The 22,734-nt window shown below is 40.3% G+C and overlaps 3 protein-coding genes across 11 annotated transcripts in view; 1 reads left to right on the forward strand and 2 right to left on the reverse strand.

Moving 5' to 3' along the window:
• The window catches only part of LOC307019671 (vacuole membrane protein 1-like), a 65,186-nt gene extending 50,294 nt beyond the window's left edge, over positions 1-14,892 (reverse strand). For 5 of the 7 annotated variants that reach the window (XM_079650692.1, XM_079650698.1, XM_079650695.1 and 2 more), the window contains exons 1-5: positions 14,778-14,892; positions 12,534-12,627; positions 12,220-12,358; positions 8,732-8,822; positions 7,325-7,435 (exon numbers count right to left, since the gene is read on the reverse strand). In XM_079650692.1, the coding sequence (XP_079506818.1) occupies positions 7,325-7,435; positions 8,732-8,822; positions 12,220-12,358; positions 12,534-12,606 (414 nt within the window). In that variant the 5' untranslated portion in view covers positions 12,607-12,627; positions 14,778-14,892. Of the gene's footprint in view, positions 1-7,324; positions 7,436-8,731; positions 8,823-9,899; positions 10,108-12,219; positions 12,359-12,533; positions 12,631-14,777 lie in introns of those variants that run through there. The other 2 variants (XM_079650693.1, XM_079650696.1) reach the window with 2 other exon arrangements.
• A 1,811-nt stretch (positions 14,893-16,703) lies between these two features.
• ptrh2 (peptidyl-tRNA hydrolase 2) lies at positions 16,704-19,872 on the forward strand. 2 transcript variants are annotated; one of them, XM_079651223.1, is made up of 2 exons: positions 16,704-16,884; positions 18,571-19,872. In XM_079651223.1, the coding sequence occupies exons 1-2, from the start codon at positions 16,727-16,729 to the stop codon at positions 19,094-19,096; spliced, it is 684 nt and encodes a 227-aa protein (XP_079507349.1). In that variant the 5' UTR covers positions 16,704-16,726; the 3' UTR covers positions 19,097-19,872. The 2 variants fall into 2 exon arrangements, with proteins under 2 accessions (XP_079507349.1, XP_079507350.1); XM_079651224.1 differs by lacking the exon at positions 16,704-16,884 and adding an exon at positions 17,762-17,844.
• Positions 19,873-20,814: 942 nt separating this feature from the next.
• The window catches only part of cltca (clathrin, heavy chain a (Hc)), a 36,072-nt gene continuing 34,152 nt past the window's right edge, over positions 20,815-22,734 (reverse strand). For both annotated transcript variants that reach the window (XM_079651222.1, XM_079651221.1), the window contains one exon: positions 20,815-22,563. In XM_079651222.1, the coding sequence (XP_079507348.1) occupies positions 22,430-22,563 (134 nt within the window). In that variant the 3' untranslated portion in view covers positions 20,815-22,429. The remainder of the gene's footprint in view (positions 22,564-22,734) is intronic.

Raw genomic sequence — 22,734 nt, forward strand, 5'->3', positions numbered from 1 at the left:
TGTGTGTGTGTGTGTGTGTGTGTGTGTGTGTGTGTGTGTGTGTGTGTGTGTGTGTGTGTGTGTGTGTGTGTGTGTGTGTGTGTGTGTGTGTGTGTGTGTGTGTGTGTGTGTGTGTGTGTGCGCGCGCGCGCGGTTAATGGGGCTCATTCACTGGCGCTTCCACAAACAACAACCTCATGAGGATTTTGATATACTGATTGAATTAACTGTTAACTTTACTTATCTGATATATGTAAATTCATAGATGAAGGCATTTGTAGGGTTTTTTTAACTCTTATTTTTGCAAAAGGATATAATATTCCTCTCGTGGTATATCATATCCATACCCAAAGTGAGATTCCCCCTCACAAGCAGCTGCAGATCCATGACTTACGACTGTAAAATTGCCAACCATCGTATCTTTATGGTACGTTAGTAATACTGCATGTTCAGTAGTGAGAGGATCAAATCCAGGCGATAAAGTTCTGACACACTATCTAGATGTAGTTAAAAATGAATGGCTTCAAATCGAATTTAAGAGGTGTTGCAGTTAGAGCAACAGATCCGTTACTGCCAGCCAGTGGTGAGTCATGAGTAGCTTTCCAAAGAACTACTGAACATGATCCTGATGTGTCACTCATGATCCGGGCAAAATGTATGTGTGGTATCAATTCACACACTTTGGTGAGCAGAGGAACAATTATTCTATGTTGAGTCATGTTTGTCACAGAAAGCATGTATGGCTAAGTCAAGGACATTCTGTATGGATACAATGTTATATAAACAGTCCACACCCAAGGGAGTATTTACAACCCTTTCAAAAGAGCCGACCAGGAGCATTACTAGCTCTGAGTACAGAAACAACTCTCTTATCAACATTATCACGTCACTGTAAAAAGAAGTAGCACAACACTTGGGAGTAGTGGAACATTTTGACCAGGGCATACGAGTAGTAGGACCATGTGAGTCACAAATAAAACAAAGCAGCCAGGTTTCTGTCTCTGTGAGGTGCACCATTGTTTGTTTCTGGGGTTGAAGCAAGGCTAAAAGCCACACAATGGTCAGGTGAGTAAGGAGAAGTGTCCTACACACGCAAGCACGCACGCACGCACGCACGCACGCACGCACACAAACTTTGTCTGATACCATGCCATGCTTTGACTGAGTTTCCCTCACCCACATGTTCTTGTCAGACTGTGAATGTGTGTGCGGACTGTTTCTAACGGCCAGCGGTGGGAAGCAACTAAGTTTAGCTTTTACTTCACACCATTTATTTGCTAGCATTGGTTATTTAACAACTTTACAAATAATGGCTTTAATAGGGAAAACAACATGAGTTAATAAAGCATTATGTTTTTTACAAGAACCGATATCACGAGATATTAGATTATTAGATATTAGACAAAAACGTACTACAACTATGTTGATCGTCAGAGTCTTTTTTATGAAAATAATAATAATGGTTCCAGCTTCTGAAATAAGAAAACATTCAGTTTGTTTTTTTATTATTTAAAAAAAAAAACACTGTTAAGGTTTGGGACAGTTGGTTGGATAAAAAACAACAAGTGCGATGTCACTTTGGGTTTTGAGTAAAATTGTGATCCTAACCCAATCATTTGATAAATGGTAAAAATATTAGTAGATTAATCTATAAATAAAACAATCATTAGCGCCACCTTAACCAACTACAACAGCAGAAACCTGCTTATATGTTAAAGCATAAGAAAGCTATAAAATAATTACAGTCACAGGGACATTTTCCTGTTTGCACTAACATACACACATTTTAAACAACTTGTAACAGTACTTTTACAGAGTGGCATGAGTAATGAGTCACTCTGTTAAAGGATGTGAGCACTTCCTCCACCAATGATAACGGCATATGCGTCGATCGCTTTACGGACGCGTGTGGAAGCTTCACTCTCAGACCTGCTCTGCGCTCACAGCGATAGTTAGGCCTAATTAAAGCGTCTGGTAATTGGCAACAGCCAAAACTTAATTTCAGGAGGTTTGTAAGGAAAACGCTGTATATTCTATACAAGCCACCCCTTCAACCTATAATTTAGCAATCCTAAAAGAAACTGAATATAGAAAACTACAGAATTTGCCTTTATTTAGATGAGCCACATTTTTTTAAACACAAGACACTGTAAATCATGACTCTTAAACATGGTGCTAGAGTTTTCGTTATCCCAAAAGGTTGCATTTTGTTTGCCCAAGTGTCTGCTGAAAACCATGCTTCGAGAAAGAACCAACATGTACACCTCTAACTTAGAAGAAAAGACTACCCTAGTTTCTATTATATAAACAGCAACATGCGCAGCTTCAATTATGACTTTAATTCTTTGTTGCTGTTGATTTAAGCACAACAATTTTCATGCTGCCCATAATGACTTAATGGCAACAGCCATTACCCAGAGTAATTTAATGGTGGATGACTCAGATGAGCTCTCTTCTGAAACATTTACAGGATTTCCAAGCTTTCAATCGTCACACTCATCATTAACCCCCTCTCAGTTAAAAGAGGTTTTATGGAGTGCAGTGACACTCTTGAATACTTAAAAAAGCTAAGTAGGGTGAAAAAGAGTCCTATCCGTGGTTGTATTTTTTTATAATTAGTATGGCAGATAGACACGCAGGTGCAGGACTTAGTGTGCACATGTGTGTACCGGTCCTCGCCTCCACAGCCCCTGATGAAATGAGATCTCTCCTGCTCCTGCATGATTTTATTGTTTTCATGGTCTGTATTATAAGCACCCACCCACAACCTCCTCCCTCAGAGCAGCTGGATAAAATACACTTGATGGTGTGCCAAAAAGTGTGCTTTTTTCCTTCTACACGCTTGAGTTGCAGTGTTTTATGTTTCTCCAATAACCAGTCTGATCTCCCGCAGTTTCAGCGGGATGCGAGCACAGAGAGGAGACACGGGACAGCCATCGCCCTGTCACTGAACATTGAGCTGCCACTTCTGCTCCAGCTTCATTGACTGGAATTGTTCCGGTTACTGGCTTTGCACCCCCCTCTGTTGGTGACTCTAGAGCAGTGGTTCTCAACTGGTCCGAAATGTTGAACCTCTCAAATCTATTCAACAACAGATCGAAAATAAATAAATCTATTACTACCCGAAATATTAATAATATTTTGTGCCATTGTTTGTTTTTCACTTTGTTCTGACAGCTGAACTTGCTGTTCCACACAGAGAGAAGAGCAAAGAGGAGATAGTCTGTGTGACTTACTTTAAATTGTGGATAAGGGTAGATAGCTCCCATTGTTCTGTGACCTGTCAATCATCAAACCGGGGGTCATATTTCATTATGTGTTCATTTGTATCTACGTGACAGAAGTTTTCAAAACTGTTTATGGTCTCCGGTACTTCCAGTCCAACGCCTACTGCATGCACAGCGTTAGAAAACCGGGCCTTCAAAATAAAAGTTTGACTTATTTCCCAAATAAGTGGGTCGCAGCAGGGTTTCCGTTTGACGGTAATTACCGGTTTTTAGCTGGTAAAATTGAATAAAAACCGATAAATTCAAAACCTGCAGGTCGAAATGTTCGATGCTCCGATCGATTGGCCGCCGATCATTATCGGCCGATATTCGCCGATCATGAGAGCTGGATCAGATCGCTATGGACATAAACGCGAGTGAAGTGTAACCGGACGCGAGAGAGAGATCAGATCAGCTGCTGCATAATCACCTGAAGCCCCGCCCACTGTTTAGCGCGCTGCATGAGAAACTGAGGGGCTGTCATGAGAGAGAGAGAGGGAGAGAGGAAAAGAGAGGATCCGTTTCTCCGGTGTTATTATTCAAAGTTAATGTAAACTTTTGAATAATGTACTTTATCTACTACAAGTAGTTTGTTTGAATGTAATAATTATGTTGTTTGTTGTTTGTGGAATCATTTATTGAAAAATGAATCAGAATTTTTCAATCTGTTACGATTATAAACTGAAGCAATATAAAAATGAGCCCCATTAACTGAGTTTTAAACATCAACATATCCGGTCCTAGTCCGGTCTGCTAACGGAAACTCTGTTACACAATTATTATTATTATTATTATTATTGAAACATGACCGGTAAGTTTCAAAATTTTCCGGTAAAATTAATTCTGTTCGGACATTTGACCGTGAGAAAAAATCCTAGCCGAAACCCGGGGTCGCAGATGTGTGAGTGAAAAAAATTCTTCACTCACACATCTGCGACCCACTCGAAATGGTCCGTGACCCACTTTTGGGTCGCGACCCACCAGTTGAGAGCCACTGCTCTGCTCATATGACAACACTAGAGTCACATGTTATGTCATGTGACAAAGCACTACAAAGTAGTGAGGACATAGTAGTGAGGACCTTGAAAGTAAGTACACCTTACAAAGAGGTAGCAATACCTAACAAGCTGGAGAGGTAATGCTATTATAACAACTGGAGAAGAGTTAAATATATGTATTACTAGTTTAATGGTTGAATATTCCCAGTGAGAAAAAAATTATATTCTGCTATAGTGAATACAATATTGAAACTGGGTATCAATGTTATGTACAACATGTTATACACATTTGTGTATGATAGTGTACAATGATACACATCTTCAATAAGTCAGCAATTATGTTTACGGTTTATGGGATTTTCATCTCAAAACCACTGGCACTCTCTACTGAATGTTGATAGCAATGAAATAGGTCGTATACTAGGGGTGTTGAAATGAATAGTTTCTACGATGCATCGTGATGCGGATGTGGACGATTCTGCATCGATGCAGGAACAGAACATAATCGATTAAAGCATAGTAACGTTGCTTCCTGATCTTCCGATTCTGCAGAATCCTCTTGCTATTTCCAGACGATAAATACGTGTATAAAGTTTGTGAAGGCAGGAGGAAAGCTTCCGCGATCACCGTCTCCTCTGTTCCTCCAAACCCCCGCCTCTCCCTGAAAATAATGAGTGACAGGCTGATAGTAACCTGATAGAAACTTTATTATTCACTTAATCACTGATTGAGATATGATGAAGCCAACTTAATCTCCTACAATCATGGGATTTATGTAACAGTACGACAGAGAATGTAAGTGTGCACCCACATGCACTATTTTTGTTTTTATATGCTGTTGTAAATACTCCTGTCAAGTCATGTTTGTGATGCCACATTCAGGACATTCAGTGTCCTTTTTTGAGTAGGAGCTGCAGCTAGACTGCAGAAGCATTAGTTTTTTGTTTTTGAGGATGGAACAATTTCACACACAGATATAGGGAGGCTAGCCCTATACAATTGATTTATTATGGTTTATAATTTAATGTTGCCATTACTTTTGTGCAAGTCAAGTAATTGTTGAATGATTGTTTTAGCTTTGCTCTTTACTTTGAGGTAGATTTCCAAAGTGAAACTACAATGAAAGTTTTTCACCAAATTGTAAACGGGATAAGAAGCTGTGCAATAAAAGTTTATTGTGGCACTTCTCCACTAAGGTTGTGTATACCTCTGGTGGTGCAGTTGTATACTGTTTACAGAGAAACTGTGGTGGTGTTCTTTCCAAATGTTGACATGGAATCAAATCAAAGTCCAAATCTGGATTTCATTTAAGGCCTATTATTAAGTTTTATAGACAGGAAGAAAAACTGTGTTAGTCTTGTAAGTTAGTGGTGCTCTCGTATCGAGTGTTCTGATATTGTTTGACCCAGTTACAACAACTGTCCTATTTCCTCCAAATAGAACTACATGTCTGCTGGTACTTGACACCGTTCATCACACCCTCCACAGATAATCTTAAAAATAATCACCCAAAATATAATACATATCTGTCAGAACCATCAGCTCTACAAAATGACTCTTAATCGTTTAAGCTTCTACAGAAAACAAGATGTATTATAAGAGTTCTCTGAGGTCGTGTGTTTCCTGTTTGTGGTTTAACCTCAGACTTGAAGAGAGGAATCAGATACTACATCAGGCAGGGAACTTGATATAACTGCTACGGCATTGGTTGCTGATAAAAAGGCCAATGTTGGGCTACACTTTTTTTCTAAAGAATTAATGTCAGCCAATTAAAGACATTAATATGCAAAGTACAAACCTTGCTGACCACATACTTATACATATCTAATCATTTTGGATTGTTGTACACAGGTAAATACTGGTTCCTTCTATTAATGCCTGTAGGGTTTCCATTTGTAGAGCAATTTCATGGTGAAGTTAGTAGGCATTTCAGCCCACAACGGGAACATATGGTGGGAAACACAGAATGCTTATAAGTGTGATTATTCATATATATTATTTTAAACAGCTCCATTTGAATATCTACCTAGGAACATCATTTATAAACAGATAACATCTAAAGATAACTGATTTTGTACCAGTATCGACCTTTAAAAAAAAGGTATCAGTGAAACTCTATAAAATATGCACAACAGCAGCTCCAGCAAGGAGCACCAAGTTCTGTCATGAACCCAGTGACACCACAACCTGCAGTAGCACCCTCGCTCACTAGAGGGTGACATTGTACATCAAATCCTTCTGAGAAAGTGAACTGGGCCAGGGAGAGTAGCAAAAAACTCTCAAATTACAATTGGGAGCGCCAGAATTTGGCTTTTAAAAACAGCAGTGTGGAGGACACGCACTTCAATGTTTCCAGTTCAGCTCCACAGGGCGAGGGTATAAAAGTGTGACAGTGGACTCTCTGATGACAGATGGACAGAGAGGGCAAGCAGATGTTCTGGGACCCATATCTTTTCATCACTGGAGACCCAACACTTCCCCTCTCTAGAAACGGAGCGAAAACACTCAGAGGCAGATAGAGTTGGGGGGTAACAACAGAAGAGAGAGGAAAGGGGGGAGTAAAAGGGGGTTCTAAGCAAAGGAGAGACATAGAAAAAGGAGTACAAGTAACATGAGGGAGTGTAATAGAGGGTGAGAGTGAGCCACGCAGTGGGGAGCAGAAAGAACCCAGAGAAGGGGAGGGAGTGTGTTCCTATTCCCGTGTGCACTCAGTCAGAGGGGTCAGTGAGTGCGATTGTTCCTAGACTGCCTGTCAAAACAGTGCGACTACCACAGCGTCTATTCATCTCCACCCCACTTTGAAAAGCATGCGCTCACAAACCCATACGAACTCCCGTTTGCATGTGCAAATGCATAAGGAGCCTCCAAAAGCTTTTAATAATGCTCTTGCTAAAGCCTTAGCAACAACCTAACAACAGCATCAACACACAAGTCTTTTCAGAACTGCGTCACTGCACCAACACCATCAGCGACTGTGTTTGTGTTCAGCTCTGCCATAAACATGCACAGGCAAGTGAACAACTGCACTGTGAAAGTGGCATACAACTTGTTGTGGAGTCACAGGAAAAAAAAATGTCTTACCAGGTAGAGAAGGAAGGTGTGAAGGCCGGTGCCAAGACCAACCGAGGAGAGGATGCCCAGGCCGACCCAGTAGGCGCACCACAGCGTCTTCTTCTCCATGTAGAGCACATACTGCAGAGGCCAGAAAGAGGGACGGTCAACCACATGGCAGAGACACATGCACAGAGTGAGGAAAACAAGAAGGAGGGGGGGCACAGAGAGAAGGGAAGAGAAGAGACAGAGTGAAAGAAGTTAAGAAAGTGAAAGTGTGCAAAACCGAGGGCACTTAAAAGGGTGGGTGAGGGCAAGTGAGTGGTAGAGAAAGAGAGGGAGAGAGTGAGAGAGACCTTTCGAGACAAAGGTTGTTGAGTTTAGAGGACACAGCCGAAGGGTAGGAGTGTTCAGCACACTGACAGAAGAACAGAACCATTATTCTTATTGGTGGCAGACAGCTCTTACACAACTATAATGTAAGGCAAGCCAAGATTCAGTCTATCACCATGTTTCTCTTTTTCCTGTTGATCAACAACTATCACTCAATCCATCACTCCGTTTACACCTCCTCCCTTGAGCGTAGGCAGGTCATTTTCAGGAGGAAGCACAGAGTGAGTAGATTACGGGAAGAAGTGAGGGGGTGGAGGGGATCGGGGGTGTGGGAGGCTCTGACCGAAGACTGCATTTCCCAGGAAACCCCGCAAAACAAAAACACCACATACTGCATGTCTCCCCTTGCTGCAAAGTGCAGTGCCGGCCTTGGGCGATTGTTACGTGAAGTTATTGAGGAGTGATTGCGCAACTTCCGAGTATCTGTGTAAAACTGTGAAGAAAAACGTTTTATGGAAGTGGGTTTCAAAATACTTCAGCACATGTCAGGAAAGAACCCAAAAAGTGGGAGAAAAGGGAAAGGGTTCAGAGTCTGCTCAAGGTCACACCTCCATTAATTTGCCCCAGACATAAGAGATTAGCAGCTACCACTGTGCTTTATGAGAAGTTAATAATTAAACTAAGTTGATGTGTGCAGACAGGCATACAGTTGCTAGAGATGATGTTTATTCTGCGAAACAAATCCCAATATTACAATCAAAAATGATGTGCATTCTAATCTGACTTAATCTGTCACTATGCACAACCTAAGAAATACAAAATAACTGCATTAAAGCATTAGTTCTGCATGATGGTAGTTAAAGGAAACTTTAACAAGGTAAGGAGGAATCATACAACTAACCCTTCAATCGATAGTCACCCGCTCCAATCTCGTAGGTACAGGCGCCCCTTATACTGTGTGTGTATTAAATTCACTATAAAGGTGGTGAAAAAGGTAGCAAACTGTAACCACAACATAAATAACATTTGTTTCACTATAGCCTCCCGTTAAAAAGCTAGAATGTATGATTCATGTCAGCCTAACATTTTTCATTATTTAGTCACCTTCTGGTGTGTTCCTTCAACACTGTAGGCAATGAGGAGGAGGATAAGCAGTATCAGCAGTCCAAACAGAGTCTGTCTTTGCTCCCAGATCCTGGGTGAAGAGAAAAAGGAGGAAAATGATGGATGCAAAGGAGGAATAGATGATTTGGTGCACAAAAAGAGAAGAAAGATGTTGAGTAGGGAAGATAACGTTTGAGGGCAGATGAAGTAAGATGAGGAATCATTTAAGTAATTATGAGGCTTTATACCTTTTCTTTTGCTAATACTGCTGTATTAGCAAAAGAAAAGGTATAATTTGAGGAAAACAGTGGACATCTGTTGGGAATGAATCATTACAACCATAGGTTACACAGACAAGAGTGGCATGTTTTCAGTAGGATAAGTATTCGAGTTGGTAAAACACATAGAAACTATGGGTCAAAAGCTCCCCCTTGTGGCAACGGAAAATTGTGGTTTTAGTGGTCGAATGTTAAAAAATAATAATTGATTAAAGAGAAACATCGGTAATGTTATTTATAATTATTATAAAATGTTGAGGTCAATGGCTGGATATGCAGGTTTTAATTTAGCTTTGCTGTCAGTTGAGGCCACAATGTGGGGATAGCTCTATATTGAAATACCAAGTGCCACTGAAACACGTGTATTAGGCATGTGTAAATGGCTATGGTTGGCACACTGGTTAAATTAAAATAAAGACACTTGAGGACGTATTAATAAGAGGGGGTACATAAGAAAGTAAGCTAACTAGGCAGTTACCAGTTGTGCAACAAGTTAACGCATTTCAATATCGCAATTTAGCTAGTGGTGACAGAAAGCAACTAAGGCTGTAATATTTAAAGTACCATTACTTAAGTGAATCAAAGGTACACGTGTTATGTACTAATGTTTTCAATTGTCCTGCTATTAGTCTTATGTAATTTTACGTAATAATTGTAATAAAGCGATCTCTCACATCAGCATCACACTGCTAGCATTATCTGGCTAACTTTCGCTAGCTATCAGTGTGAAGCTAATGTTTGTTGTTATAAGCTAACACTATCTTTGGCCGTAATTTATTTTAGCGGAGCGCTGTCCTCGGGTTCAGGAAATTGGCCTTATAAAAAATAAGCTATCTAGATAGGTTTGATTACAGTTGGTCTGGATTTCGAAATATAATTTATAAACCTACCAGTGTGTTGTGGTCGTCATTAACGGAGTGAAAAACGTGCGAACCCGGACTGCGGTCAAGGGTCCATTCCAGTGAGTTCACCTTTAAAACTATTGAGAGTGGGACAATCCCATATCTCAGTTGGGAGGCTATTCCAGAAAGACCTGCACATTTTGTCCAAAAGTGGTCCGTCCATGGTGGACTTCACAGTCTCCTCTGGTTTCTGATCTAGTGCAGCGTCCAGTGTTTTGTGTGTGTGGATGAATTCCCCTAAAAGGGAAGGGGGGCCAGTCTTTGAACACATTTATAAAAAAAACCACTTGCTTTTAAAAGACTTAAAATTGTCGAAACTCAAGAAATTGTGTTTTTCAAGGATGGTGGTATGGTGGTATGAATTTGGCTTTCTGTCAAAAACCTTGATAGCTCTCTTGTACTGCTGTTCTATGGGTTTCAGGTTTGTGGCACAAGCAAACGACCAGTTTGTAAAGCAGTATTCAATGTGGGATAGAATCATACAGTGGAGGTATGACTTTGCAGCATTGACAGTTAAGAAAGGTCTAATTTGTTTAACATTTTGCAAGTTGAATTTAATAGTATTGGATACTCAAGTTCGAGTCCAATATGACTCCAAGATACTTGAATTTGGAGACTAGTTCTATTTTTGCTCCGTTTAAAAACACATTGGATCCTTCAATTTTGACTGGTCGTTTACTGAACATCATGCATACTGTTTGTTTTTTTACATTTAACTGTAAGCAAATGTTATTCAGCCAGTGTTGCGCCTTGTCTAATGCATTGGAGAGACAGGATGTGATTATTTCAGTCTTTTTCCCTTGTACAAAGATGACCGCATCATTGGCATACATTTGCACATTCAAGCAATACTGTTTACTCTACTGGAATATGTGTGCTTTCTCAATCAGTAAGGTGTTTCATCTTTAAACTGGTCTCTCATGGACAGCATAAATTGTATTAGACTTTTATTGTGTATTTGTTTTTAAATGCATGGTTAACAGTAATTTGACCACAATTATTCTATACAAAAAAACAGCATCTCGCATACCAACATCCCAATCTTCCCAATCCTCCCTTTGTCTCCATTTACAGAGCCAGAGGACTCCCTGCATATGCAATAAATTACAAACCACTTTAACATTTAGGATAAACTTCTCTGTGTGCTCGTAATGTGTTTGCATGTACCCCCTGCAGCTTAACACCATGTGTTTTGATTGTTTGTGAACAGCAGCTTCTCTCAGTCAGAACACTGCTCATGGTGCTTGCGGCTCACCACATCCTCTTGTAGTTTAGAAAATAAACACGTTGTCCTCACACACTTAACCACAGAGGCCTCCCTGAGCGTACACTCTGACCTTCTTATAGGCCCCTGTGTCAACGAAGACTACTTGGTGTGTAAAAAACATGTTGTTCAGCTATAGGAACTTTTTCATAACAGCAAACTCTGATGCTGTCTGTTCTGATGCTGTAGCTTTTGTGTGTGAGGTGGCATCAGTTAGTGAGATGGAAACACCTTGCCAGCTCTACCAGTCTGAGGAGTTATGAGGGGAAACAATTATATATAATACAGATCTTTGTGCTGTATTATATAGGTTCTGCGACAAATCTGACTGAAGACTAAACTATGAGGGAGAAGGCTTTTTAGGTTGAGAGCACTGAGACAATTAAGGTCACCTCCTGTCTGGTTATAGATTTGTACTTTTGTGTGCGAGGGAAGCAGTTTGCTTTTATTTTTTACAACCAGCGTATCCTCTTTCTGCCTGCAATAAACATGCAGCACTAGCACCTCGTTAAATAAAACTGACAGCAAAAATACTGCTTATCTGCTGTCGTCCCTATAGTTACATTAACACATGGATAATACATATTTAAATGTATTTAAATTGTTTAAAATATGCTTTTACAGTTAAACCGGTATTTTCCTTTTTTCCTTTTCTCTCTTTATTGATTTTTGACTCACACACTTTTATTAAAGTACATTTACTCAGGTTCTCTACTGAAGCACTATTTTGAGGTTCTTCCGTTTCCTTCTACTTTTTTTTAGTAACTCCCTTCGTAAATAACAAACAAACATAACTTAACGAGCCGCAACTTTAAAGGGATACAAAATACATTTATGCATCAATTCTTCTGGAATGGGCCATTCTGCAGAATGAGTATTTTTCTACTTATATTGTACTTTTTGATGCTACTATTTTTTTTATTAGCTAAGTAAAATTTTGAATACAGGACTTTTTCAATGCATGAACTTTCCACATGTGGTATTACAACTTTGACTAAGTAAGAGATCTGAGTGCTACCACCACTATAACACCCATCCTCTCACCTCTTCAGCCACTCTTCAATGGTGATAAGCAGTTCCAGAATGAAGTAGTGTAGTGTGAAGAGAGGATTCCTCCATAACACCAGAGATTCCCTCTCCTCCCTGTCCCTCTGTTTCCTCTCATCCACAGACAGCTGCGAGTCTAGCCGCACAGCGTGTGTATGACAAGAACACAAACAAAAAATATACAAGGATTACATTTTTTAAATCATGAGAATAACAAAACAACTTTTAAATAGCATTTTAATGCACTAATAAAACAAGTTTCTTTAAGCGTGGTTATGACCACCTACCCATTGGATGTGTTTCGTTTTTACCTGTCAGCTCTCCGTTTTCTTTCACAGCAAGACGCCTCTGAGGTTGTTCACCTTGGACCCCACACTCCGCCATCTCATTCACCTGGAAGGAGTCCTGCTGAGAGAAGAAACTGGCCTTCAGCACAGAATTACACACTCCATAAATTAGATACGGCTGCGGGCCCAAAACAAATATAGACTCACACACCACAGCACACCCACACTCTGTCTGCGTACACACTGTGAACACGCCGAGCAGTCAGTACTTTCCTGCTCCTGCAACCTGCATAATAAAAGTAACCTGCTAGGAGGTGCATGACCTAGTGATACTGAAGTAAGTCTGGTTAGTTTTTCTGTGTGTACAAATGATTATTAATTCACCCCCTGGTGATCAAATGGCGTACATGGGAACCAATGGTAATGAGTTTAGATAATGGGTGAAAGAGAAGGACAAGATTTTGCTTTTAGTTTCTTCATTACATATCCTCAAAGGAAATCCACACACACACTGTGTCTCACTTCAGAGCCTAAGGAATTTGTCAGTGAGCAGTGAGAAGGGGACTCTGACACAGAGGTATGCTGTCCACCATGTGGAGGAATTGTCAGTCTCTCTCTGTCCCGTGCCCGAGGTCTGCTGGGCGTCTAGCTTCTGTTTCCATGCATCCACACTCTCTGAGCTGTCAGGCGACAAGCTGCACAGCTCTGATATCACAGCAGGCCATGATGCCTGTTCAGAATTTGATGGAAATATTCTGAGGTTTTGGTCAAATTCAAATGATACCTGCAATGACTTTCTTCCATTTTATTTATCTTGTTGTGACTCTTAAGGTCCAACATGTGGTTGTGTTCTATCCCAAAGGACACACACACACACACACACACACACACACACACACACACACACACACACACACACACACACACACACACACACACACACACACACACACACACATGGCAGAGAACACACACACGGTGAATGGGACTGTGGGTACTTCAAAGTCTGGTGCAAGTGAAGTGTCACACAGTGGAAAGAAAATAAATATATTTGACGGTTAGACTTCAAGGCATTTGAAGAGCTAGCTACTCCTGACCATTTCAGGGAACCACACTCAAAAGCGTTTTTATCACAGACGTTAAACCTCGAAGAGACTCGCACTAGAACCACAAGCTCTTTTATACACCCTGCACATGCACATACAGTATGGGAACAAAACGTACACCAAGAAAAGGGCTCAATATGTCATGTGTAATATCTTGTAAGTAACAAATATTATAGAAATTGGTGACCAACTGATATCTTTGTGCAAAACACAAAGCTGCACCAAAGCTGCTCATGTATATCTCTTTTTTGTGTCCATATATACGCCGGGATCCTGAGTCGAGGCTAATCCTTGCTGTGGCCGTGTGTCCTGGATCCTGAGTTCTGGATCTGAGTCCTGGACTTCGAGTCGTGGCTGAACCTGTCACTGTGGTCCTGCCTGACTCTCACCATACTACTTCCCTGATGGCTCCCATAAGATTGCTGACATTCTTGTGGATTCATCTTCTTATTATAGACACATGCATTTCCAAACATTTGGACTTCTTATGTTGTAAATGTATTATCTTTTCGATTTACACACAGCATCTATTGCACGTCTGTCCGTCCTGGGAGAGGGATCCTTCCTCTGTTGCTCTCCCTGAGGTTTCTCCCATTTCCCCCGTTAAACTGTGGGTTTTCTCTGGAAATGTTTCCTTGTACGATGTGAGGGTCTAAGGACAGAGGGTGTCGTGTTGTCATACTGATATTCTGTACACACTGTGAAGACCACTGAGACAAATGTAACATTTGTGATATTGGGCTATATAAATAAACATTGATTGATTGATGTATAATTATGTGCAACGTTCTACACAACAAGTTATTTGATTATTATTTTAAAAACAAGACAATACTCCCGAGCAGTACCAAACAGTTTCATAACAACACTACTTCCTTTGTGAAGCACAGCACTGCTCCAACACTTGATTGCGCAATCGCTTCAACCAAAACAAACCAGACCTGTTGAGTAACTCTTCAGCGAGGGACAATGAGAAACTGAAGAGAGAGCACTTACACTTCAGGATGAGACATTTGATAAGCAGTAATTAATTCTCACAGTTAAAAAGAGACAACAACAGTGTACTGGAGAGAGATTAACCATTCACAAAGTGTAAAAACAAAGCAGGGCTGTAATGTAACAGATGTATTTGAGCAGTGCATCATGCAGAAGGTAAACTCACCGTTAAGCTGATCCAAGATAAGATAAAATAAACCTGAGATGGAGCTGCACTGCAAACATATGCTAAAGTATGCTGCACATGAACTGCATCATAACTTGAGTGCAGGGTGTGGTGATGGAGGGGGCCAGTGAGGGATGCAGCACTGATACAGAGTTCAGAGGAGGGGGAGGGGACAGCAGGCTGACAGAAGAGAGACACAGAAAGAAAGAGGGTGAGATTTCATCATTTGCCTGCATGGTACTACCTCCAGAGAGCCAGTCTAATTAAAGTGTCTATAAATAAGTGGATCGCTTTCCTGGAGCGCACTTCTAACACTTGTCTGTCCTCAGTGGGTTTCACAAACACTGTGAATGAATGGCATCTGGGCAAAGAGTGCTCAGCTAACTCCCAAAGGGAAAAACATAAAACGCCTCAGGACATCACATTTTTCAGGTCATAACTAGAGATGGAACCGTAAGTCTCCATGTTTAAATATGAGCATCATCTTGTTTATCAGAGTGCAACAGGTATAGTGTTTTCTAGGGAGAAGTCTTTTTTAAAGTTACTTTATCTTGGGACTTGATTGAGATGTGATTGGAGAAGCGTCTCTTTACGACATAGAACTTAAATAACTGTACTCTAGACTTCTGGATATATCATCCATGTTTTGGATCCAGAAGTCTTAGAACTGAAATCAGGTCAGTTCCCCTGCTAATATGTAATTTAGTTATTTTCAGAGGTTTAAAAGATAGCAGTTGTCAAACTAGAGACGAATGCATAAAATAGTAATGGACACCAAAGCAGGAAAGAAGGACAACTCCACTTCAGTTCCAAGAGAAAAAGTGCTGTTCCTTTTGTCGCCAAAACAATAGTGTTGTGGTTCTGCTCCAATAACAGTGTAGCCCTACAGCCTCCTTTGGTGTAAAACAGGTCAAAGAATACCATCTAACAATATATTTAAATAAGTAAATATTTCTAAACTCTGAAAACCCTTTTAAAATATCCATTTATTCACTCATTATGTTCCAATGTTTCACAGGGTCATCACCTCACATTAATGTGACCAAGAAAATCTATTTGGTCTATCACTTCTCAGCCATCTGACAGTTATATATTCTTCATTTTTGATACATATACATTCACTGTTTTGTTTCTCTTCTAATGTGGATATGTATATCTGAACTGTTTTACATTTTATTTGATCTTTCTTCTTATTCATGTGTAATGTCTTATCGACATGCTGCTGTGACGAAAACATTTACCAAATTGGCAATAAAGTATATCCCATCTTATTTTATTATAATGTTGTCCAGGTTTAACGCATCTTGCGATAGGCTGGATCATTTTGTCAGTGTTATGTGTCATTTCCTGTTAAAAAATGTATGCTCGAATAAATTACATGGAGCCTCTCTTCATGCTGGCTGTTTTAAGTGTATGTAGAAAGGTCTCAACGGCATGATTTAAACTAATAGAAAGATAATCTAAAACGACATTGAGCTTGATGGAATATTGTTGGGGGGGCAGAATAAACTGCATGTAAATGTGGGCAATGTAGGAAATAAAGTTGAGTTTTAGTCTCAGGTGCCAGTAGTTCCTAGTTTTGCTCAATAGAGGACAGTGTTGGCCTAAGAATAGGCTAGTCTTGAACTGACCGAACTGGTCTTGATAGGGGGAGAGGTCCTAAAGCAGGGGTGGGGAACCTCCGGCCCCCGGGCCGTATACGGCCCGCGAGACCATTTGCTACGGCCCTCGAGGTAATTTATAAACACGCGCAAAAAAGAAAAAAATTAAAGAAATCTAGACCGCAAAAAAATTAAACAAGCGAGTGCCTGTTTTTCCTGGCCAAGGTCAGGGTCCTTGAACACAACACGAGCCTAACGTGTCATCACGTGGTATATGTCTCGTCTGACAGGGGTGCAGTTCTTCAGACGGAGAGCACCAGAGCGTCGTACCCATAAGGAGCCGGACACATGCCGCAGTATTTTCGTGGCTGTGTCTTTAGTTGTAATCCCAGTGGCGATTTGTTCATCTGTCATACTGATCATACAGTCAATAACTTTGTTGTTATTAGCATCTGGTTAGCTAGCTATGCTAACGAATATAAGAAGCTTTTTCTACAACCAGTGAGGTAAAGGCACATCTTTATATGATCATTATAGTTATAAAAAAACAAGATAATAATGTATTTTTTTTTATTAATAAACAAGAATACAGTTTGAAAGGGGAGTGATTTGTAAAATATCCATAAAGAAAAAATAAATCTGCTTACAGTTCTGTTTCATATTGATGTTGAGAGATCTATCCATAGATCTCCTAATGTTGCTCTCAAAGTGCACCAGATTGATGCTTTTAACTTCAACATTTAAAAAAAAATCTTCCCGGGGGAGCATGCCCCCCGGACCCCACTGGAGGAGGTGAGGACCCCCCCACTTAAATCAGACCACATGGATAGGAAACTAAATACTTTTGCACACATCTTGTGTCCAATATGCTTTCTGTTTTGGTGGTCATGCCACAACCGTGCACGTGAATGCAGGCACGAGTCATGGTAAAATATCTGGATTAATAGGTTGCTTTTTCTTTGCACGGCATGAAAGAAAGGCGAAATGAATGGGCTGTGATTTTAGTATTTTTAAGCGGAGGTCAATAATTAGTACGGCCCTCGGAGGATGTTGAAAAAATGTAAACGGTTCTTGAGAGGAAAAAGGTTCCCCACCCATGTCCTAAAGCAAGGCATCTAATCTGCTCTAAACGTAAAACGCAAGTGTCGGATTAGAATACATAATAATACACCATAATATTCGATATGGTACAAAAATACACTAAATTAAACAACAACAAAGTGTGTGTTTCCGATGTATTTCTCTTGAACAGAATCTAAAATGGACAAAACACTCTGTAGTAAACATTTCCTAATGTGTCTGTTGCTCAAAGCATCAATATCACCATCAATATATAATATAGACAATTATATAAAGGATGCACACTCATCTTTTATTTTGAAAAGTTTTGGTGTCGTGACGTCATCACCAAGAGACCACACGCCTCATTCATACCGTTCCTGTTAGCACGTCGAACTAACCAGCAGGTATGAAACATAAATCAGTTTTAGCAATGCACTGGCAGGAAATGTTTGAACATGAGTCTAGTTGCTAAGAAAGTAATAGTTTGGTCCTGGTGTTGTGTTTTTGTAAAGTAATAATAGGTCTTGTTTCTAACCAGGAAGCTAACGGCAGCAAGGCTTACTCCTGTTATAAAGTTAGTTAGCTAGCGTTAGCTTTTTAGCCCGCGAAGTTTTAGTACAGATTGGTTGAATGTATATACGGTGTTGTGTTTAAAAACGGAACTAACTCTTTAGCCAGTTATTTATCTTGCTGTTTGTTAAAAAAAAAAAACACTTTATTGTTATGCCACTATAAAGTCTATATACACTATTTAGCTATAGTAGCGTCTGCTCGTTTGCTCCTATAGTTGCCATCTGTCTAACGTTAAACGCTTATTACGTTAGCGTTATAAAAATCAAAGAGGAATTCCTACAAACCTGGGTAAATAACTTAAAGCTACAAAAGTAGTGAGCTTAGGAACATTTAACCAATCTCAATTGGTTAACCTACATGGACTGTTATAAGTTCTCCTTTTCTATGACAACAGGGGAATAAAGTAATATGATCAGATACTGAATGGACCTGGTGGTGATATGGTTGAGTCAACTGCTGCTTCTAATGTCTAGACTTAAACAAAATCTCCCCTCAGTGTATGTAACGGGTTTAGATGTGATCTGAACTTGCCTTATTTTGTTCTGTTGTTTTTGCAGGGTCATCATCATGGACATGCTTTATGGTCCATTGGGCCAGGGTGTAGTAGCAGGGCTGGGCTGCGGGCTCCTCCTCGGCTGGCACCTTCGGGCTCGCTTAGGTCCAACATCCAAAACCTTGATGGCAGCGATGGGGAACGGCACTGGTGAAGCGAACGTGATGGGAGAACGAGGCGAGTTTAAGATGGTGTTAGTGGTCCGAAACGACCTGAAGATGGGCAAAGGGAAGGTGGCCGCCCAGTGCTCCCATGCTGCTGTATCTGCCTACAAACAGGTGCAGCGCAAGAACCCTGAGCTTCTCAAACAGTGGGAGTACTGCGGGCAGCCCAAGGTGGTGGTGAAGGTGCCCGATGAGGACACCCTGATTGATCTGCTTGGTCACGCCAAAGAAGTGGGGCTCCCTGTCAGCCTGATTCAGGACGCAGGAAGGACTCAGATCGCCCCTGGGTCCCGCACCGTACTGGGAGTGGGCCCAGGCCCAGCTGATCTCGTTGACAAGGTCACAGGAAACTTGAAGCTCTACTAGAGTTTGCATCTGTAGGACTTGCAAACAATGTCTTTGTTGTTTAAACGAATTGCAATGAGTTTGTGTTTTTATAAAACAATTGACTCGGTTTCATACATGTGAAGTTTCAGATTTGGACACATGCCGACTACCTTTGTTGGCTCTTGAATAGCAGCAGTAACTGCTTGATGCATACTATTTTACTGTGCTATTTCTGTGACAAAAACACCACACACTTTCCTCCTCTCTAAACAGTCTGCCAAGGTTTGTTTTTGAAGAGGAACAGACATGACAATGATTGTTGATCTCATCAGAATCCCAGGACAATAAAAGTGAAACATTTTCAGTGCAGACATTTTGACTTGTCATAGGAAAATCACCTAAACATTGGATTGGTACTGTGTATATAATAACATTTCACTTGTTAGACGCTTTTATCCAAAGCGACTTACATACTCAATACTGTGGGCAATCCCCACAGGAGCAATTTGGGGTGAAGTGTCTTGCCCATGGACACAACGACATGCTGACTGTAGTGGGACTCGAACTTGCTACCCACTCATTCGAAGTTTAGCGCACTATCCACTGAGCCACAGCCTCCCGATGAGTGTTGGAGAACCCATTCCTGTCAGCTGGTATGCAAATAGCAGTGCCTTAGAATTGTCTAGAATAATTTAAATCAGTACTGCATTATTTTTGCAGTGGAGCTGAACAACGATGTCATATGAATGTCACTGAATTGATTTGTTTAGTTATACAACTCTGAAGTATATTAAATGTTCTAAGTCTTGCATTTACGCCTTAGTTTTTTCATTCCCATGGCGCATTTGTCCCAATGTATTATGAAGCTCACCTCCTTAATTCATATTTAAACAGTGCTTCAAGTGAGGAATGTGGCACTTTATAGTGAACAGGTCTATAACTTGTTTAAAATAATATTTGTATTTAAATATCTGGAAGATTAGACCAGTAACCTTTTTTTTTTTTTAATAATATAGGAATATCGTTTCATATTGATAGCAGGCCCCTTAATTGAAACTGTAAAGAGCAAGAATCAGTGATAACAGCAAACATATTGTGATACAACTTGCAGTTAACACCACTGCTTGAAATTGTTTAACCTTCATAAACCCATCTTATTCTTTAACATATCCACATATCTTATGAGCATTTACTCAAATCTTCTGAAAAGTAACATTATACCCTGATCATTCAGCGGTTTGAAAATGAATTATATAAATATGTTATGACTTGAAACAAGTTGAGATGGTGGACATTGCACAATGTAGACCAATACAAGTACAATACAAGTCAGAGGAGCAGGTTGAAATCCAATCCAACATCAGAGTATCCAGCTAAGTCAAGACCCAAGAAATGAATGTAGTCTCTAGAACACTACTGAACTGTGTTCAGACAAAGTGGTTTTACGATACTCTCACATTATCTCAGAGATTTGTCTGACATTCACTTCTACTGAATTTAGAAAGGAGTTTCCTGTTTCTGTGCAATATCCTTTCCTTTCACTCCCAAGTTCAGCTTTGGTCTGCAAATATTTCTGCAAAAGTCAGCCAAAGGAAGTGCTGATACACTGTTTGGAAATGGAGAAGCCCTTATTCTAGGAGTCCGTATTCAATGTGGGTCTCATTCACCAACCGTTAAGAAAAGAAAATCTTTAAAAACCCACCGAGGCAGTTTTCACAAGGATTCTGACATTACATTTCAAAGAATCTACACACATGCTGGTGCAAAATACTTGTTTTTTTTATTTATTCTACAACTGTTTTATATAGGATTTAAATAATATTTCGAATAAAGATTTTTTTTATTATTTTACGAAGCATTACAGCATTTTAAAATACACTTCAACACTGAACAATTTATATAATTTTTATTTTTGATCCACTCCCGACACTACTAAACATGAGCTTGTTTGATGTTCACTTCCTGTAGAATTGTAGATTTAAGTACACATCCCTTTAGTCTCATGACCTTTTATGCAGATCAGAAGGGCATTAAATAATAATCAACTGGCGTGCATTTTCTATTTAAATGGGATTCATCACTATATTATCATATAGGAATTCTGCAGTTAAAGATTCATGATATAGGAATATATTGGTATTGTGGCTTTTGTGTAATATTACGTTGGAGTACAAACTACATGTCTTTCATAATTCCATCAGATCCCTGACCGCCCCCTGACAGTTTTGGGGGCTAAATGTTCAGCTATCCGATTGGACGGAAGTTAAATGTGACCTGCTGCTTTCTCCACCTACACAACACGACACAATCAGAACTTTCTTGACAAACAAGAAGCCTTTATTTTTAAGTGGAAAACAAAACCGCTGTTTCATTCATTATGATCCTGATTATGCACAATCAAGTATCTTAAGTGCACAATTTAAATCTAAAGGTAATTTAGATAAGAATATAAGTTCAAAGGAGTTAATGATTGATTTCCTGTATACACGCAAAAGCCTTTGATAAAAACTTCAAATTACCACCAAGTCCTGTGATACACCGCAGCACGAAGGGGGTTGGGGGGGGGGGGGGCATGTTAGTCAAACAGGTCTGCAGTCCCTCCTGAGGTGGAATGGTCCCACGTTAGAGCAGTATTTAAAGCACATGGAAATGTCGTCTGAATGTTAATTTGTTTAGAGAGTCCTTAATAGGCTTTGCTGGAAAGAATGGAACTTTCCTGTAAATCATACATAAAATACTCTCTTGTGTTTCAGCCCGACGTAAGTGTGTGTGGGGATGTGACTGGTAGTGTTTCAGGATTGTGGTCGTGGAAGCGGCGGTCTCATGTTCAAATATAGAAGAACATGGAAGCGTTTTTTTTGTGTCTGAATATACAATAATTAAATGCATTTTATAGTCGGACAGAAGAAGCTGCTCACACACATCAAAAGGAAGAGGTTCTACATTAATTTCTTTTCACTACAGAGTGCAAATCAGATGCTTCACAACAGACCTTTTTTTTTTTTTTTTTAAACCGAGTAGAGGACTAGCTCTTCTCACAAGCTCTTCTCACAAGCCCCTCCCCATTGTACATAAACCATTTCCCATTCAAATCAAATAGACAAAAAGAAACAAATTAATCTAGTCGATACGGAATGTGAGAAAATTAATCTTTGTGATTCAATCTTTTTCTTTGACAACAGAAATAAAACTGAGTCCTTCATGACAAAAAAAGGAAAGAAAGAAAAACCGAAGAGAAAGGTTGTCTGTGCGGCCCCCCCGCTGCCTGTAGGGGGCAGACTGACGCTCTGGTGAAGGACTGTGGGACACGGATGGATGTTTGCTCCAGCCTGCACGTGGAGAGAAGGTAATGAAGGGGGGAGGGGGGGGTCTTTACATGCCGTAGCCAAAGCCTGGCTGAGCAGCTGGCGGAGCGAAGCCTGCGGGCGCCTGGTAGCCGTAGCCGTACGGTTGCTGGGGAGCCACGGGGACGGTGGGGCCCGCCGTCAGCATCAGCTGGGGTGTGCCTGAAAGGAACACACAGGGATTAAAACAAGTGACTGGTATTCATATTCAACCAGAGCCTGTAAATGATCATAGTGCACCCTTATGGATCTTTTTTGGGAGACACTTAAAATGAATGGGATGATATATTTAACAAATAGATAAACATGAACGTTCCCCAGGCTAATCAATTT

The sequence above is a fragment of the Notothenia rossii genome (genome assembly GCF_949606895.1).
Source record: "Notothenia rossii genome assembly, chromosome: 9".
Classification (NCBI taxonomy): Eukaryota; Metazoa; Chordata; class Actinopteri; order Perciformes; family Nototheniidae; genus Notothenia; species Notothenia rossii.

What these genes read in the sequence shown, in the direction of transcription:
- ptrh2 (XM_079651223.1), top strand. Translation starts at nt 16,727, where the DNA reads ATGCCGCAGTATTTTCGTGGCTGTGTCTTTAGTTGTAATCCCAGTGGC. An exon ending in CTTTTTCTACAACCAGTGAG is followed by an intron (nt 16,885 to 18,570) that starts GTAAAGGCACAT and finishes TTGTTTTTGCAG; the next exon opens with GGTCATCATCATGGACATGC.